We start from the raw sequence: 20530 nt of genomic DNA on the forward strand, positions 1-20530 counted from the left end.
CAACTCATGGGAGTTGGTTCTTTCAGTACAACATGTGAGTCTGAAGAATCAAACCCAGCAAGTGAAGCAATATCTTTTGCTGGCTGAGCCGTCTCTCCAGCACTTGAAAATACTTTTATTATCTATCACTTGTAAATGCACAAGGGAATAAATAAGAAAACAGTTAAAATAACTTCAGTTCTAGAGGTTCTTACCCTCTGCTGGCTTCGATGAGCATCTGTAAAACGTAGCATGCATTCACACAGATGTACACATACATATAAAATATTTAAAAATTAATGACAGTTACCGTTTTAGCGACCAGTATTGAGGGCCATTGAGTTCAATCCCCAGGACTTTTTTTTTTTTTAATAGAATTTTTTTTAAGGAAAAGAGAAAAAAAAATGCATTTGAAGTGAGCCCTGAATGAAATGAAGAAAACCATGGAGAAAACTGGAGAAACTTTCCAAAGGCAGTACCAGATACAGAGACACTGAGGGCAGCAGCTCCCAGCAAAGCCAGCAGAGTAAAGTGGAAGCCATGTGATCAGGGACGCGCAGGGCTACAAGATGGCTTGTTTCTTTTGGAGCTTTGTTAGCAAATTTGGACTTTGTTCTAAACGTGAGGAGAATTTTTGAAAGTTTTGAATGGGGACGTTATCTAATTTACATTTTAAAAAGCTAACTGGCTGAGAGTGATGCCCTGCATAACAGCATGACCTACTCCCAGAATCACTGGTGACAATTATAAAATCAAAAATGAAAAATAGCATTTAAAGTCTCTGGAAATCTTTGAAAAGAAATGCAGCAAATGGGAAATCTTAGTCATGAAACTGGTAAGAATCTCACTTTACAGTCCCCATCTTGTTCTCCCTCCTAACAGACGATAATTGTATCTGCTCTACAGACTGGCATCATCAAGAAGATGGCCTGGGAGGAATGAGGGGGTGGGATCAAAGAATGTGGTCAATACATACTGAATGAAAAAAATAGTAAAACGAAAGAAAATAGGGGTCAGGAAGGTTATTAGCCCTACTCCTAGTTCCTGAGCAGTGACTCAGATTTTTGCTGTAGGGAACTGCAAGCCATGAAGCAGCTGTTCTCACCGTCTTTATTGTCAACAAATGTAAACAATAAGAATTCCAGAAGTGGAGTCGTCAGGACCCTAAGTCAGTACAATATGTTGTCTACAGTGTCTGGTTTCTAACAACAAAAAAAGATTGTGGAACATACATAGAAACAAAATATACATACACTGAAAAGAAGAAAAACAGGCAACAGAAATTTCTAGTCAGTGACCATTGAATTTAACATATGAAGCATTTCCAAGACAGCCAGAGCTACAGACAAACTGTATCTTAAAAAAGATAGTGTTTCAAAGTCTTTATTGCTATGTCCAACAAATGATAGACTATCATGCTTACAGAACAGATGGGTACATGACAGTGGCATCAAATACTATAGACAGTATCAATAAGGAGGGCTGGAGAGATGGCTCAGTAGTTAGGGTTCTGGCTGCTCTTCCAGAGCTCCCCAGTTAGATTCCCAGCACTCACATGGTGGCTCACAGCCATTAATGTCTGTAACACTAATTCCAGGGACTCTGCCAACCTCTTCTGGCCTTTACCAACACCAGACAGACATTCAGGCAAAACCACCCATAAGGAGCTAGAGTGTTTTTAAGGAGATAGCTGCAAATTCCAGAATTAAAAAGTATGATGAGCATAAATGTTGGGTAACAATATTCAGAATGCCCCTAATGTAGCCCTTTTAACTTTTTTCTGTGTTCATTATTTTATTACTTTTTAAAATATTTCTTGAGTAAAGAGTAATAATTACTTTGTTTTATTATCTGTATGATTTTTTAAAAATTCTTATTTTGGTTTTTCAAGACAGGGTTTCTCTGTGTAGCTTTGCCTGGTTCTGGAACTCACTTTGCACCTTTCCTGGCCTTGAACTCACAGAGATCCACCTGGCTCTACCTCCCGAGTGCTGGGATTAAAGGCGTGTGCCACACCGCCCGGCTCCTGTATGATTTTTTTAACATTGAACAGTCTTGATTTTGCAATTGTTCACTTCCTTTTATGAGTAACTAATGATAAACCATTATGGCCTGGGGTATAATTTAGTGAAAAAACAAAAAGAAAATCATTGGAATACAGCACTTCTCTTTCTCAGGCCTGCCACACTCGTGCTATCAGCTTTATTCACGTGTCTCAGCACTTTAAAGGCCAGTTCATATCAAACAATTGAGGGAGACTTCCCTAGAAATAGTGGAGACTTATTTATAGGAGTCATAAAATATATGTGAGCTTTTACTGTATTTCACATTTCTTTTAACTTTTGGAAGCAAGCACATTTTTCCTTAAGAAAGCTATGAAACAGAAAACATTAATATTGTCATGTTGTTACCTATTTCTGAATGTTTTAGATACATTGTACTTTTTCATGGAAAACTGAAAGAAGAAGCTGCAGCCTTTATTTGTTGATATCATCATTTGAGAGTGATGTCCAGCATAACATCTTTGCTGATACCTTGCTTCAGCACATGGATCCTCACCTTGATCAGTGCTGGCCTCTTGCTTTGCTGATTGTGTGTATTTGTGACCCTTAGATTGTAGGGAATGGAAGTGAGCAGCAGCTGCAGAAAGAGCTCGCAGATGTGCTGATGGACCCTCCCATGGATGACCAGCCAGGGGAAAGGTCACAGCCGGATGGTGAAGGAGATGGGCCGCTTTCTAATCAACTCTCAGCTTCATCCACCATTAACCCTGTGCCACTAGTAGGGCTTCAGAAACCAGAGATGAGTTTGCCAGTGAAACCTGGACAAGGAGGTTAGCATTACTGCATTGCTTGTGTAACTGAGGTTATTGTTTTAATATGGAGTGTGTTCTGTCCTGTGGTAGATTCAAGAGCAACATGAAAACTATTGTAGGTTCTCTAAAAGCTCCGAATTCTGTGTCTAAGAAGTTGTCAGATACATATGCCATTCTGACCTTTCCTTTAACTGTTTGTTATATCAAAGAATGAAAACAGTAGTTACAGGATACTGAGAAGAAAGTCTTTTTTTTTCAAATGTCTTTCAGGAAATTTGTGATGAGTTCAAAGCCAGCCTTTAGTATAAAACTGTGTCTCAGAAAATCAGAAACAACCAAAGTTTTCCAGGAAAGAAGACTGATTATGATGTTAGAAAACAGATGTTTGCTCCAGGACAGTCAGAGAGCAAGCTGGAAATGGGAAAGCAGCCCAGGGCCAGAAGGGCCAGAAGAGCAGTTTATTAGCTGGAAAGCAGGGATGCTAAAGGAGATCATGAAGGATCTAGCTGTTGAGTGAAAACACGGCAGCTGCAATCAGAAGACTGATCAGGACTTGCAGAGTGTTGAATACTAAATCTATATTTGGCTTAGTTGTAAATTATAAAATCAAAACAAATTAGGAGATGAAAAGAGGAGTCAGATCTGAATCTCAGGTTACATTTTAGGTTTGGAATTAACATCAATACCTGGAAATCTTGGTGTTAACAGAGTTCTAGTGTAAGCTGCCTAGCTTCTATGGGTGTATTTATTTATTGCCCCCTGGAATATGGCATACTGTCTTAATTAGTCCTTGATTTTTGAACCTAAATATGTCTTTTGGATGTTTATTTGCTGTTCAGGTCAACACTATTTCAAGGAGAAGAAGCATATCCTTACGCTTTGTTTCTTTCAGACTCTGAAGTGTCGAGTCCTTTCACACCAGTGGCTGATGAGGATAGTGTGGTTTTCAGTAAACTAACTTACTTAGGCTGTGCCTCAGTCAATGCTCCCCGGAGTGAAGTGGAAGCCTTGAGGATGATGTCCATCTTGAGAAGTCAGTGTCAGATTTCTCTGGATGTGACCCTCTCGGTGCCAAATGTATCTGAAGGAACTGTGAGGTAAGGCTGGCCTCTGACATGCTCTTGCACAAGGAAGCACTAGTAGGTAACATATGACATGTTCGTAGCCTCCTGAAATTGCAACCCTCATGAAAAACAAATGCTCATGTGTACATGCTCTACATCCCAATCCTGTTTAGAATATTAGAAATTTAAATGGTTTGGAGATAATTGAAACATACTGACCATGAAAGAAAGATTTTTCCCTTCTTTTTTAAAATGAGAAACCAGAAGTCTAGAGAAGTCTAAGAAATGAGTATTGTTTATACTAATTCAAAGAAATAAAGATAACCAAGTCAGATGATTGTTACTGACTAATACAGAATTGCTAATTCAGAAAGTATGTTTATTTCAGAATAATAACATGAACTAAAAAACTCTTTTAATTTTACTTTCCTGTTGATAAGCAGTTAAAATCTTGGCTCATTATAAAAGCGGAGGAAATAGCTGTGTTATCACAAGGATATGAATTTAAAGCATTATGGCGCTTGCTCATAATCCCAGTGCTTGCGGGGTGGAGTGGGCAGAGACAGATGGATCCCTGGGGCTCACTGTCTAGTCAGTCTCAGTTCAGTATGTATGTCTGTCTCTGTCTCTCTTTCTCTCTGTTGTTGTCTGTCTGTATCTCTCTCTGTTTCTGTGTGTGTTTGTCTGTCATCTGTCTTTGTGTGTCTGTGTGTGTGTGTGTCTCACACAGAGTATAGATGTCTCCCCAGCAACAGCACCAAGGTTTTCTTATCTTCACATGTAGTTATATACACAAAAACCAAAGTCCTTGTGGATATATGTGTGCTCACCTTTGTATTGGGATAACAGAACCCTAGAGAAATGATTTAAAAAGGAAGTACTCATTTTAGCAAGTGGTTTCAGAGGTTTCAGTCCAAGGTCAGCTTCACAGTGTCTCTAGGCCTGGTAAGGTAATACATCACAGCAAAAGGCCTTGGTAGAGGAAGGCTTCGTACCTCAGGGCAGTCATTAAGTAGAGAGAAACAGAACACGTGGCAGGGAAAAGATAAGCATGTCCCAGTGACCTTTTTTCTCTAGCTGTGTCCTGCTGTCCAAAGTGTCCACCACCTCCTAAAGTAGCACCTACAGCTTTCAGTGCACAAGTCTGGGAAGATAGTTCACACTAAAGTCATATGGTATAAATGGGCCTGTGTCTGTGTACGTACTTATAAATCTGCATACACATGCACATATGAATAGATCAGTCAACCTTTTTTTCTGGCAGTGGAATTACACATGAGGTGTATTATACTTCCTTCATTTGCTTTTATATTGTGAACCTTTTACCATGTCGGTAGATTTGCTTAAGTTTTATTTATGATGGTGCATAAACAGATTAGTAACCATTTATTTTTTTAATTTTTTATTTATGTGCATGTCTGGTACCCTGGAACTAGAATTACAGACATTTGTGAGTTTCCATGTGGGTGCTGGGAATTGAATTCAGGACCTCTGGAAGAGCAGCCAATGCTCTTTAACTCCTGAGCCATCTCTCCAGCCCAACTATTTCTTCTTGTTTTCTTTCTTTTCTTTTCCTTCTTTTTTTTTTCTTTTTTGGTTTTTAGAGAAAAGGTTTCTTTGTGTAACAGTCCTGGTTGTTCTAGAACTCGCTCTGTAGACCAGCTGGCCCCGAACTCACTGAGAGCTGCCTGCCTCTGCCCAACTATTTCTAATGTTAGACATTTTAAGGGTTTTTTTTTTTTTTAATGAGAAAAGTACTAATAACATTATCAGTTATTATATAGGCATCTGAGTGCTTTATAAGTGGGTAGGTAATTTGCTCGATCTTTATTTCCTTAGAATACATTCCTGATACATTCACTGGCTCAAAAGTTTCCCCATTGTTACTGCTTTTGTTAGTTTAGAAATAGTTGATCCATTTTATACTTTGAGAAGAGCTTTCTGTGTTTTACAGTACCCTTAGAAACATGCTGGGTTTTCACAGTAGCAGCATAGCAGCTATATCTGGAAAGTAGTGTAGCAGAAGTTTCTCCGGTCCTACTCGGCTCCATGGTCCCATAGCCACTTACAAAATAATCACTCAGAGGCTTATATTAATTACCAACTATATGGCCTATGGCAGGGTTCTTTCTAGCTAGCTCTTTCATCTTAAATTAACCCATTTCTATTAGTCTATGTATTGCCACGTGTTTCGTGGCTTTGCCTGTGTCCCATTACATGTTGCTCCTTGGATGGTGGTTTGGCATCTCCCTTGCTCTCCTTTCTCCTTTCATTGTGTCTCTTGGATTTTCCCACCTGGCTCCATCCTACCCTTCCATAGGCCAGTGCAGCTTTATTTATCAACCATTCAGAGCAACACATATTCACAGCATACAGAAAGACATCCCACAGCAATAGGAAGCTAAATAGTTAATCTGAACATGTAATTTATCTCTGAGCATCAGTTTCAAAATCTCAAATTCTAATTTTAATTCTGATTACTTTTAATGTGCATTTCAAAGTGAATGCTTATTCTAACAACTGAAATTATACTTTGTTCTAATATATTTTCCTTTTGTAAGGAAATGAGAAAACATATCTATCTTGCCCCACATTCTCAGCGCCTTTATGAAAGTGTCTTTAACCTAGGTTAGAGCCCCTTTTGGATTCTTCCATTTTGAACCAGGCTCCTAGGACATTTCTTGACTTTCATAACTGTCTTTAGTCCCTTAACAGAGTCTAGAACATTGTAGCTATCACATAAATACTTATGGAGTGAGTAGATTTGATTGAATGATTTTTTTTTGATGTGCATTAACATCTTTTGGATTTAATGTGTGGTTTTTTTGAACACTGGTTTTTGTGTTCAGTCATGCACTGTGTTTTGTTTTGTTTTTTTACTTTTATAAACAGAACATTCTTTTAAGAAGATAACCAGATGCAAAGGTTTCACAGTCTGTAAAATTTATGTACTGGTTTTGTCTTTATTTTAGTTGCAGGCTATAAGAGTCATGTTTGCTGATGTTTATACCTTTCTATAGGCCTCTCCAAAACATACAAGTCTCAGATTGAGTACCATGGAATTATATGATCAATATCTTCAACATCCCTATGTGACTTACATATCACAATTCAACATTAGCATGGCTAGCATACTAAAAGTGGCTTATGTGATCATCTTTCTGGACAGATGTCTTGAATCCTAATATAAATACAGTACAAGTTGCCCATAATTAATTTTTTTTTTTTTTTTTTTTTGTCTGAACAGACTTTTAGATCCTCAGATCAACACTGAAATAGCAAACTACCCTATCTACAAGATCCTCTTCTGTGTCAGAGGGCACGATGGGACTCCTGAGAGCGACTGTTTTGCATTCACTGAAAGTCACTATAATGCAGAGCTCTTCAGGATACATGTCTTTCGCTGTGAAATACAAGAAGCCGTAAGTCTTTCTGAGAGAACTACAAATGAGATTTCACCATTGTCTCTGTTGCAAGTTCCACAGGACAGGGAGATGCTCAGTGGGTAAAATGCTTGCTGCACAATCAATCATGAGGACATGAGTCTATCCTCTGCATAGGTGGATCCTGGGGCTTGACAGCTAGTCATTCTAGTCTAAACAAGAGTTTCAGGTTCAATGAGAGACTCTTTCTCCAAAAATTGAGAATAACCACAGACCTATGCACACACCAGTGAACACACCTGTGAGCTTGCACATACAGTGCTGTAAGAGGCCTGTTGGTGATAGGTTGATTGGATTAGATCTGCATTCTTACCCTAACAGTGACACATTTACAAGCTGTTCTGTTCTAAGTGGGTCCTAAACTTGTTAGAGCCATGCTTGTTATTAAAAGTATATTTACATATACATATACTTTTTTCAGTTAGGCTTTTTTTAGTGTGTGTTTGTGTGTGTGTGTGTGTGTGTGTGTGTGTGTGTGTGTGTGTGTGTGTTTTAACTATCTCTGTTTTTTAAAAATCTCTCTCTGATGATTTTGTTTTAGAAACCTAACATTAGATAATTAACTGAAAAAGGTAGGTAAGGGAAAGACAAGTAATTACCTTCTCCCAAGCAAATAAACATTTACCCTCAATAATAAGTAATTTCTGTTTATTTTATATATTTATTATGATCACGTTTGTGTACATGTTAAGTGTGGAATTCAGTAGGCAACTTTGTGCATTGGTCCTCTCCTTACAGATCTGGCTCTGATTACTAGGCTGGCACATAAAGTACCTTAATCTGCTTTGTCACCTCATCACCCCCAGAAGGGCTTTGTGTAAAGTTCAGACCTCCTCAGAGGATGCCTGATGGGTTTCTACTACTACCCAGATTAAGTTACAGAGCATGCCCAGCATTCGGGAATGATCCTTTTGTTACACCCCCATCACCCGAAAAAACATGGCTGCTATCCTGAGCCATATCCCTGAAAGTTGATTCTGCTTGTTTCATGTAAAGGATATTGTGCGGCAAATGCTTTTGTGAGTCAGTGGGGGGTGAGAGTGTTTTCTGTCTTAACAATAACAGCCAATTTCCTGACATGTCTGCTTGTAGGTAAGCCGGATACTTTACAGTTTTGCCACTGCCTTCCGCCGTACTGCCAAGCAGACCCCACTCTCAGCCACTGCCATGCCGCAGACTCCGGACAGTGACATCTTTACCTTCTCAGTGTCTTTAGAAATAAAAGAAGATGATGGTAAAGGTTATTTTAGGTAGAGCATCTCACCTTATTTATTTTGTGAATTTATTTAGTACACTATTATCTGTGGTACAGAAGAAACTTGTAGCTGGAAGGTTTCCTGTGTCCTGCCTGGCCGGCAGTCAGAACAAATCTCTCTCTCCCACTGGTCCCACAGCCACTCAGACCCAAGTAAACACACAGAGGCTTATATTATTTATGAACTGCTGGGCCATTAGCTCAGGCTTATTACTGACTAGCTCTTACACTTAAATTAACCCATAATTCTTATCTATGTTTAGCCATGTGGCTTGGTACCTTTCTCAGTTCTGCTTTGTCATCTTGCTTCCTCTGTGTCTGGCTAGTGACTCCTCACTCTGCCTTCCACTTCCCAGAATTCTCCTTGTCTGCTTGCCCCACCTATACTGCCTGCCTCGCTACTGGCCAATCAGTGTTTTACTTATCAACCAATCAGAGCAACACATATTCACAGCATACAGAATGACATTGCCCCATCACTTCCCCTTTTCTGTCTAAACAAAAGGAAGGTTTTAACTTTAACCTAGTAAAATTATATATATCAAGCAAGAATTACAGTTACAATATCTACTCTATTTGTATTTTGTAAAATTAAAGAAAATATCTATCCTATATTTGTGAGTCTAAAGCTTCATATCTAATTTATCTTTTATCATAACCAAGGAAAGTTATAACTATCTAGTCTTCAACTGCATCAAAGACCTCAGAAGGATATAATATTACCTAAGTAAACGGGAAGAGCACTGTAAGCAACTTTCAAAAATTTTAGAATGACAGAGACAGCTGGCTGCTTGGACAGTCACCCAAAGTACTTCTTCAATGTTGAGGCATCCATTTTTCAGCCTACAGGCCTAGAGTCTCTCTGTCACTTCTTTCTCTGTCCTGTAGAATGTCTGGCAGTTTCTTCGAAGCAGGAACCTGAAGGACCATCTTACCTTGCAAGCAAAGTTCAGTGGTCACCTTCCTATGGGTCCTGTATGTCCAGTCAATACAACATTTTGTCAAGCAGTCCAGGCAAGAACAGTTTCTTGCCCAAATGGCTATTTTGCCAAGAAGATAAACTCCATATGGAATATCTTTGACGCCCACCTTTCTCTTTGAAGTAAATTGGTGCTGCCAGGAACAGAGGTGTCTCACTGTCCAGAAAGTCTAAGTTTTTAAAACATTTTAAATGCCATATTTTGTAGGTCTTTGAAGTGTTTGAAGATTACCTACCTAATTGAATTATAATCCGTGTATACCTAGAAAACTTAACTAACATGACTATAAGTGTGATTATCATAGATGACTAATTATTAATCTGTATTTTCTAATTGTGGCCATTTTGCACTTCTTTGCCTCTTACTTCTGTATTTTCCTTATTTGTAAAGTGCCAGATTCAGATTCTTTCTGTATAAAGTGATGGTTTCTTCATATAGCTCACATCAGAAAATGAATGCTCATTATTAATAGTTGCATGCAGAAATCTCTTCTACGATATCTCATAAAATGGGTAAAATCAAATTATGAGGAAAGTGCACATGGCTGACTGGTTTTGCCTGAAACTGTTGTGTCTCTGTACTTTTCATGACATCTGGTAGCCAATTTCACTTAAAAAAAATACGTCTTACATTGTTGTAATTACAAAGCAGCTTATAAAAGTTTACCCCTGGGAAACTTTCAAAACTATTGGTTGGTTGGCTAGCTGGTTTGTTGCTTTCTTGCTTGCTGGATTGATTGCTTGCTGGATTGATTGATTGATTGATTGATTTGTTCTCATTTAATCTTCTGAGCAACTCAGATGAAATTGCGCTTCAGCCTCCCAAGTCTTGATCTTAGTTCCATAAGGTGTACAGTGGGAATTGAATGTAAAGTTTCTCATTTGAGTAACATGGTCACAGGACAAGAAATGTTATTTGGCCCCCAGTGTTCAGTTAAGTGATTTCCTACTTACTATACTCTCCATCTGCTTCCTGTAATGTATCCATTTAGATTAGTGACCTCAGAGACACTCTGTATGTACTGAGTCATGTCATTCCATGGCACTGGAGACTGAACCCAGGGCATATTAGGCAAGCACTCTACTGCTGAGCTGTATCTTACACAGCCTATTAGTGTTTCAGATTGCTGAGAGAGAGTATATTATTTGCTTACACTTAACCATCCTTAGACCATAAGAGACTAAGGTACATAAGGACAGTTGAAAATTGAGGCCTGTCTGCTAGAAATATTTAACAGATTGGAATGCAAAATGTTTCCTTGAACATGGTTGTCATTTCTAAACTCTTTTGCTGGAATTTTTTGCTTTGTAATGAAGTGTTATAAAATATTGGATTGGCAAATACACAAATGCACATAGATAAATACTACCTAAGTAGTGTTTAGGTGATGAATACCTACCAGTTTTCAGCTATTCATGTATTTTATCTACCAGTAATTCCGTTGCCATTCAATTAGTATTTTAACGCAATAAGGTAGTTTAGACTTGCTCCCCAAAGGTGAGTTGCCACTGCTGCTCTCACCTGAGAGGACAGTGCAGCTAGAGAATTATGTGGAAGATTAGGTCATTGTTCTGGTAAAGAGGCATTTTAAGACTATTTTAATCTCTCTTAAGCTGGCATTTGTTAGCTAATCATTTTAATAACAACAGCATTAGTATTTAGACCATAAAGTTACTACTACCTAAGGACAATAACTCGTCATGGTTAGACAATAAATAAATTAGTTACCCTTTTTTCCATTTTGTTATTCATACTCAGTTCTATTTTCTTTTTTGCTACTACTTATAAACCAGACAGAAAAGAATCAGAAATTTGAGATCTTTAAAATAATTGTTATGGTTTCTGACAAGAAAATTGTTTTTGACATTAATGAAATGCGTTGACCTTACAGTGCTGTTCCCAAGGACAAGGACAGGCAGTGCTTTAAACTTCGACAGGGAATAGATAAGAAGATTGTCATCTGTGTGCAGCAAACAGCTAACAAAGAACTTGCTATTGAAAGGTAAACATTTCTCTGTATGTTTATCTTAAATATGAGTTTTGGCTTTTTATCTGTCTAGTGAAATAGTCATATACTGTATTAAAAATTCATTTGCAAAGTATTTTGACTTATTGGTAATTCTTTTTTGGTTTTTCAAGACAAGGTTTCTTTGTGTAGTTCTGGCTGTCCTGGAACACTCTCTGTAGACTAGGCTGGCCTCGAATTACAGAGATCCACACGCCTCTGCCTCCTAGTGCTGGATTTAAAGGAGTGTGCCACCACTGCCCAACTCTTGGTAATTCTTTTGTACTTATTGTAGTGAGTGTTTCATTACTCTGAAATCACTCTTATAAATCTTCAGTTAATAGTGCTAATCTCTAGTATGTGGTAATAAAAGACAAAATTTACTTAGCTCAGGAAAAATGATGATTGTAATAGTACTAATTTATTAGAATGCCCCTTTTCCACTCATAAGAAAATAATTTTTAAGTGACATAACTTAAATATATGTGTATGTTGTTTGTTTTATCACAAGTTTATGTCAGTTCTTTTTTTTTTTTTTTTTTTCCAGGTGCTTTGGTCTTCTTCTTAGCCCAGGAAAAGATGTCCGAAATAGCGATATGCATTTGTTGGACTTGGTAAGGTCTTGTCATGTGTTCTTTTGGTGGTTGGTTTTTATTAGCAGGTTATAAACTGTTTCTGTTTCGTTAATGTATTGGTTTACTTTATTATATTAGACTCAAAACATGTTTATTGTGGGATGTGGAAGAGATCATAAACTGCTGTAGTTCTGGGTTACTCAAAATGTCAAATTATTGCAGTACTTTAGATTCCTGTATGGTTTATATAATTTAGAGACTTCTGCATTGTGTATCAGATATTCATAAACTCTTAAAAATCAGTACATTCCTTATCAAAATTATGTATTTTGAGAATTCCTGTTTTTTAAAAGCCTCAAGATGAGGATTAGTCCACTTTTACATTAAGGTTAATTTTACTCTTTTCTTTAGGAGTCTATGGGCAAAAGTTCAGATGGAAAGTCATATGTTATTACTGGAAGCTGGAATCCAAAATCCCCACATTTTCAAGTTGTGAATGAAGAAACTCCTAAAGGTGGTGCAGTTTTAAGACTTACTTATTCCTACTTTACATGTGTGGGTGTTTTGGCTACATGTATATCTGTGTAACACATTCATACCTGATGCAGACAGAGATCAGAGAGGATGTCAAATCTCTTGAAACTGTAGATAATTACAGATAATTATGGGCTGCACTCTGGGTGGTGGGAACTAAACCTGGCTCCTCCAAAAGAGCAGCAAGTACTCTTAACCACTGAGCCATCACTTCAGCCCACAGGTGATACTCCTTTTTTATTTGTTTGGGTTTTGGGGTTTGGTTTTGTTTTTGAGACAGGGTTTCTCTACTTATCTTTGGAGCCTATCCTGAAACTCACTCTGGACCAGGCTGGTCTCGAACTCACAGAGATCCACCTGCCTCTGCCTCCTGAGTGCTGGGATTAAAGGTGTGTGCCACCACCGACCAACAGGGTTTTAGGTTTTTAAGACATGGACTCTGTGTAGCCCTGACTGTTCTGGAACTTGCTATGTAGAACAGGCTTATCTCAAACTCAAAGAGATCCTCTTGCCTGGCCTCCCAAGTGCTGAGATTAATGGTGCACACCACCACACCTGGCCTGATGACAGAGATTTTTAACATACACATTATTAGAAAACTTTGGTGAAACAAATAATTTGAGTAATTCTTGAGTTTCTTTTTAAATTTAACCTAAAAACAGTATCAGTTTTGCTTATTTATTTTCCTTTCCTTCCCTTCTTATTTTTCCTTCCCTTTTATCATTACACTTACATATGTGAGCTGGGCAGTGGTGGCACACACCTTTAATCCCAGCATTCTGGAGGTAGCAACATGCAGATTGCTGTGAATTTGAGGCCAGCCAGGGCAACATAGTAACAACCTGTTTTGGGGTTTGTTTGTTTTTTTTTTGTTTGGTTGGTTTTTTATTTAATTAACTTTTTTTTTTTCATTTATTTTACTTACTGACCACAGTTTCCCCTCCCTCCTCTTCTCCCATTCCCTCCTCCCACTTCCATCTACCCCCTCCCCATCCACCCTTCCTCCATCTTCATTCAGAAAGAGGCAGGCCTCCCATGGGCTTGAACATAGCATGGCACATCAAGTTGAGGCTGGACTGAGCTCCTCACCCTGCAGCAAGGCTGGGCGAGGTAATCCAGCATGGGGAACAGGTTCCCAAAAGCCAGTTAAGCACCAGGGACAGGTCCTGATCTCACTGCTCGGGGCTTACAAACAGACCAAGCTATGCAACAGACACACACATGTAGAGTGCCTAGGTCGGTCCCATGCAGTCTCTCTAACTATTGGTCCAGAGTCCATGAAATTCCACAAGCTCAGGTGAGCTGTCTCTTTGGGTTCCCCCATCATGGCCTTGATCCCCTTGGCTCATACAATCCCTCCTTCCTTTCTTTAGCAGCACTTTCACAGCTTGGCCTAGTGCTTGGCTGTGGGTCTCTGCATCTACTTCCATCAGTTACTGGATAAAGGCTCTGTGATGACAGTTAGGGTAGTCACCAATCTGATTATAGTAGATGGCCAGTTCAGGCACCTTCTCCACTATTTTTAGGAGGCTTAGCTGGGGTCGTCTTTGTGGATTCCTGTGGGTCTCCCTGGCACCAGGTTTCTCCCTAACCTCAAAAATGGGCTCCCCATCAAGATGTCTCTTTCCTTACTCTACTCCTCCATCCCGACCCCAACCTGCCTCCCATACCAGCACCCAGCCCACGCAATCTGTTTCCTCAAGTTTCCATTCTCCTATTTCCCCCCACCCCGTTTTCCCAGGAGATCTCTTCTATTTCCCCTTCCCAGGGAAATCTAAGCATCCCTCTTTGGGCCCTCTTTGTTATCTAGCCTCTCTGGGGCTGTGGGTTGTAGGTTGGTTATCCTATATTTTACTTGTGATATCCACTTATGAGTGAGTACATACAATGGTTGTCTTTTTAGGTCTGGGTTACCTCACTCAGAATGATTTTTTTTTTTCTAGTTCCATCCATTTGCCTGCAAATTTCATGAGGTCATAGTTTCTTACAGCTGAGTAATACTCCATTGTGTAAATGTATCACATTTTCTTTATCCATTCTTTGGTTAAGGGGCATCTAGATTGTTTCCATGTTCTGTTATGAATAGTGCTGCTGTGAACATAGTTGAGCATGTGTCCTTGTAGTATGATTGAGCATCCTTTGGGTATATGCCCAAGAGTGTTATAGCTGGGTCTTGAGGTAGGTTGATTCCCAATTTTCAGAGAAATGCCATACTGATTTTCAAAGTGGCTGTACAAGTTTGCATTCCCACCGACAGTGGAGGAGTGTTACCCTTACTCCACATCCTCTCCAACATAAGCTGTCATCAGTGTTTTTGATCTTAGCTATTCTGACAGGTGTAAGTAAGATAATATCTCAGATTCATTTTGATTCGATTTTCCTGATGACTAAGGATGTTGAACAATTCTTTAAGTGTATTTCAGCCACTTGAGATTCTTATGTTGAGAATTGTGTTTAGATCTGTACCCCATTTTTAAATTGGATTATTTGATATTTTGATGTCTAGTTTCTTGAGGGTTTTTGTTTTTTTTTTTTTAATGTATTTTGGAGATCAGCCTCCTGTCAGATGTGGTGTTGGTGAAGATCTTTTCCCATTCTGTAGGCTGTTGTTTTATCTAATAAGATAAAAAAGATAAAAAAAGGACTGTGTCCTTTGCCCTAGAAAAGCTTCTCAGTTTCAGGAGGTCCCATTTATTAATTGTCAATCTCAGCGTCTGTGATACTGGTGCTATATTCAGGAAGTGGCCTCCTGTGCTAATGCATTCAAGGCTACTTCCTACTTTCTCTTCTATCAAGTTCAGTGTATCTGGATTTATGTTGAGGTCTTTGATCCACTTGGACTGGAGCTTTTACAGGGCTATAGATATGGATATTTTTGCATTTTTCTACATGCCAGCATCCACATTATGCCAGCACCATTTGTTGAAGATGCTTTCTTTTTCCATTGTATAATTTTGGCATCTTTATCAAAAATCAGGTATTCATATGTGTGTCAATTTTTGTCAGGGTCTTTGATTTGATTCCCTTGATCCGAGTGTCTGTTTTTATGCCAATACCAAGCTGTTTTTATTACTATAGCTCTATAGTAGAGCTTGAAGTCAGGGATGGTGATGCCTCCAGAAGTTCCTTTATTGTACAGGACTGTTTTAACTATCCTGGGTTTTTCTTAAACAATTTATTTATTTTTATTTTATGTGCATTGGTGTTTTGCCTACACATAATGTCTATGTGAGGGTGCTGGATCCTCTTAAACTGGAGTTATAGATAGTTGTGAGCTGCCATGTGGGTGCTGGGTATTGAACCTTGGTCCTCTGGAAGAGCAGCCAGTGATTCAAACCTCTGAGCCATCTCTCTAGCCCCTATCTTGGGTTTTTTGTTTTTCCATATGTATTGTTCTTTCAAGGTCAGTGAAGAATTGTGTTGGGATTTTTTATAAGGATTGCATTGAATCTGAAGTTTGCTTTTGGTAAGATTGCCATTTTTGTTATGTTAGTCCTGTCTATCCATGAGCATGGGAGACCTTTCCATTTTCTGCTATCTTCTTCAGTTTCTTTCTTCAAAGACTTAAAGTTCTTGTCATTGCAGGTCTTTCACTTGTTTCGTTAGAGTTACCCCAAGATATATTATTTTTGGCTATTGTAAAGAGTATTGTTTCTCTGATTTCTTTCTTGGCTCATTTATCATTTGTATATAGGAGGGCTACTGATTTTGAGTTAATATTGTATCCCACTACATTATTGAAGGTATTTATCAGTTGTAGGAATTTCCTGGTAGAATTTTTGGGGTCACTTATGTATACTATCATATTGTCTGCAAATAATGAAAGTTTGACTTCTTCCTTTCCATTTTGTATCCCCTTGATCTCCTTTTGTTGTCTTACTACTCTAGCTAGAACTTTGATTACTATATTGAATAGATATGAAGAGAGTGAACAGCCTTGTCTTGTTTCTGACTTTATGGGGGATTGCTTTGAGTTTCTCTCCATTTAATTTGATGTTAGCTTGCTGTATATTACTTTTATTATGTTTAGGTATGTTCCTTGTATTCCTGATCTCTCTAGGATCTTTATCATGAAGGAGTATTGGATTTTGTCAAAGGCTTTTTCAGCATCTAAAGAGATGAACATGTTGGTTTTTTTTCTTTCACTTTGTTTATATGGTTGATTACATTGACAGCTTTTCATATGTTGAACCATCCCTGCATCTCTGGGATGAAGCCTACTTGATCATGGTGAATGATTTTTTTAATGTTTTCTTAGATTTGATTTGCCAATATTTATTGAGTGTTTTTACATCAATGTTCATGAGGGAGATTGATCTGTAATTCTCTTTCTTTGTTGCATCTTTGTATGGTTTGGGTATCATGATTGGGAGACTTTTAATGGCTGCTTCTATTTCCTAGGGGTTATAGGAATTTAAATTTAAATTGTTTATCTGGGTGTGATTTAATTTTGGTATGTGATACCTATCAAGAAAATTGTGTATTTCTTTTAGATTTTTCCAATTTTGTGGAGTACAGGTTTTTGAAGTAAGACCTGATGATTCTCTGGATTTCCTCAATATCTGTTGTTATGTTCCCCCTTTTCATTTCTGATTTTGTTAATTTAGGTATTCTCTCTCTCTTTTGTTTACTTTGGATAAGGGTTTGTCTATCTTGTTAATTTTCTCAAAGAATCAATTCTTTATTTCATTGATTCTTTGTATTGTTCTCTTTGTTTCTAATTTATTGATTTCAGCCTTGAGTTTGATTATTTCCTGCTGTCTGCTCCTCCTGGGTGAGTTAGCTTCTTTTTGTTCTAGAGCTTTCAGGTGTGCTGTTAAGTTGCTAGTGTGAGATTTCTCCAACTTCTTTTTTTTTTTTTGTTTTTTTTTTTTGTTTTTTGAGACAGGGTTTCTCCATGTAGCTTTGGAGCCTGTTCTGGAACTTGCTCTGTAGACCAGGCTGGCCTCCAACTCACAGAGATCCACCTGGCTCTGCCTCCCGAGTGCTGGGATTGAATGTGTGTGCCACCGCCACTCAGCTTCTCCAACTTCTTTATGTAGGCACTTAGTGCTATGAACTTTCCTCTTAGAACTGCTTGCATAATGTCCCATGAGTTTGGGTATGTTGTGCTTTCATTTTCATTGAATTCTAGGAAGTCTTCAATTTCTTTATTTCTTTCTTGACCCCGTGGTGATTCGGTTGAGCATTATTGAGTTTCCATGAGTTTATAGGCTTTCTGTAATTTGTGTTGTTGTTGAACTCCAACTTTAACTCATGCTGATCTGTTAAGATACAGGGGGATTATTCCAATTTTTTTTTTTAATCTGTTTAGGCTTGCTTTGTGAGTGAGTATGTGGTCAAATTTAGAGAAGGTTCCATGAGGTGCTGAGAAGAAGGTATATTCTTCTTTGTTTGAGTGGAATGTTCTGTAGATATCTTTTAAGTCAATTTGAGTCATAACATCTGTTAGTCCCCTTATTTCTCTGTTAAGTTTCTTCTTGGCAGACCTGTCCATTGGTGAGAGTGGGGTGTTGAAGTCTCCCACTGTTAATGTGTGAGGTTTGATGTGTGATTTAAGCATTAGTAATGTTTATTTTACAAATGTGGGTGCCCTTTTATTTGGGACACACATGTTCAGAATTGAGATTTCATCGTGATGGATTTTTCCTGTGATGAATATGAAATGACCTTCTCCATCTCTTTTGATTAATTTCAGTTTGAAGTCTATTTTGTTAGATATTAGGATAGCTACACCAGCTTGCTTCTTAAGTCCACTTGATTGGAAAATCTTTTCCCAACCCCTTTATTCTGAGGATATGTCTGTCTTTGAAGTTGAGGTGTTTTTCTTGTAGGCAGCAGAAGGATGGATCATGTTTTCATGTCCATTCTGTTAGCCTGTGTCCTTTTATAGGTGAATTGTGTCCATTAATATTAAGAGATATTAATGACTGTGATTGTTGATTCCTGTTTACTTTTTTTTTTTTTTTTTTTTTTTTGGTTTTGGACACCTGTTGTTTTTTTTTTAAAGCCATTATTAACCAAATTTAAAATTTGAGAATGTAAAGGGTTTGTGAAGGAGACTTAAGAGATGTATAGCACTTTGGCAGGCACGGTCTGACTGTATTTCTTTCTGCTGGACTACTGTCCCCCTCTAATTCTACTTCTGGGACGCTATCTAGGATCACTTGATGGTTGACCTTAAGATATCTTGAATACTTACAATTAAAACCAATTACTTCTTCAGTGACTACATGAACAAATATATTTCCACCTTTATTTCTTTCTCGTTTCTCTCCCTTTTTAGATAAAGTGCTGTTCATGACAACAGCTGTGGATTTGGTGATAACAGAAGTACAGGAGCCCGTTCGATTTCTCCTGGAGACGAAAGTTCGAGTTTGCTCACCTAATGAAAGGTTGTTCTGGCCCTTCAGCAAACGCAGCACTACTGAGAACTTCTTTCTGAAACTAAAGCAGGTACTTTGTCTCCCAGGTACTAAGAAAGTAGGATCACACCTCTCGCTGATTGATCATTTATCGTTAGGTCTTTCAAAACAGTCATATGCCTTTTAAATGTATTAAAAAGAAACATAATCTCTTAACTTCTGCTCACCTGCTGTAATTCTATACTTTTGTGACGATCCAGGGCTCCATTTGTCCACATCCAAAGGACATTCAGCATCTCTTGAATACATGTCCTTGTGCTTGTCTTTGTAAAATCTTCTTCACTGCTCCTCTTTTAGTGTGAGTTTTCACTGGATAGAGGTCCTCATCTTCCTCAGTCCACTGCTGTGTCTGATGAAGGAATTTTTTTTTTTTTTTTTTTTTTTAGTTTCGAACATACATTTTTCATTTCTGGAATGTCTAGCTAGTTCTTTGGTGGTTTTTCTTTTGTTTTAGTGGTTTTATTTTACCCTGAGAGTTTATTTGTTCTTTTTTGAGTATTTTTTCTTTGAAACATTTGAGCATAATGTATTATAGCTCCTTCAGAAATTACTGAATGATCCTTAAGGAATGATGAGTAATATCTTCCTCTTTATTTGTCTGTGTTGTAATTTCAGATTAATTATTTAACAGTTTATATTCTGTTGTGTTCTTTTGAAAAAGATAATCTTTTTTTTTATTAAGAAATTTTCTATTGATTTTACATACCAACCACAGGTCCCCCTCTCCTCCCTCATCCTGCCCCCCAGCTTTTCCCCCTAGGCTCCCCTCATTCCCACCTCCTCCAAGGCAAGGTCTCCCATAAGGAGTCAGCAGAGCCTGGTACATTCAGTTGAGGCAGGTCCAAGACCCTCCCCCCTGCACCAAGGCTGGGCAAGGTGTCCCACCATAGGCACTGGGCTCCAAAAAGCCTGCTCATTCACCAAGGACAGAGCCCAATTCCACTGCCAGGGGGCCCCCCAAATAGTTCAAGCTATACAACTGTCTCGCCTATCTAGAGGGCCTAGTCCAGTCCCCTGGGGGCTCCACAGCTATTGGTCCACAGTTCATGGGTTTCCACTAGTTTGGCCGGTCATCTCTGTATGTTTTCCCATCATGATCTCGATATCCCTCGCTCATAGAATCCCTCTTCTCTCTCATCGATTGAACTCCTGGAGCTCGGCCTGGCACCCGACCATGAATCTCTGCATCTGCTTCTTGCTTTTTCTTAGATGGCAGTTAACTTTGACAAGAGTCACTTGTTTTTCCTGTGATGGCAGTAGGTAAAATATGGTATGTTCTTTAGCCTTCCTTGGCTCTCAATTTTCCCACCACATAGTTAGTGGTCCTTATTTTTAATCTCTTTAATCTTTTAATCTCTTTTAGCCATTGCAGCTGTCTCCTTGTCCCCCGCCCTCTCGTCCTTCTTCATTCCTCCTGTCTTCTTTCCTTTTCTTCCTTCTTCCTCCTTTATTCTT

General features: G+C 38.5%; 1 protein-coding gene across 2 annotated transcripts in view; it reads left to right on the forward strand.

Annotated features, from left to right (window-relative positions):
- The window catches only part of Rabgap1 (RAB GTPase activating protein 1), a 129411-nt gene that overhangs the window by 30949 nt on the left and 77932 nt on the right, over window positions 1–20530 (forward strand). For both annotated transcript variants that reach the window (XM_059260190.1, XM_059260189.1), the window contains exons 3-10: window positions 2593–2812; window positions 3687–3891; window positions 7106–7280; window positions 8394–8551; window positions 11428–11538; window positions 12089–12155; window positions 12528–12630; window positions 18937–19106. In XM_059260190.1, coding sequence (XP_059116173.1) covers window positions 2593–2812; window positions 3687–3891; window positions 7106–7280; window positions 8394–8551; window positions 11428–11538; window positions 12089–12155; window positions 12528–12630; window positions 18937–19106 — 1209 coding nt within the window. The remainder of the gene's footprint in view (window positions 1–2592; window positions 2813–3686; window positions 3892–7105; window positions 7281–8393; window positions 8552–11427; window positions 11539–12088; window positions 12156–12527; window positions 12631–18936; window positions 19107–20530) is intronic.

This window comes from Peromyscus eremicus, chromosome 4, assembly GCF_949786415.1.
Source record: "Peromyscus eremicus chromosome 4, PerEre_H2_v1, whole genome shotgun sequence".
NCBI classification, from domain to species: domain Eukaryota; kingdom Metazoa; phylum Chordata; class Mammalia; order Rodentia; family Cricetidae; genus Peromyscus; species Peromyscus eremicus.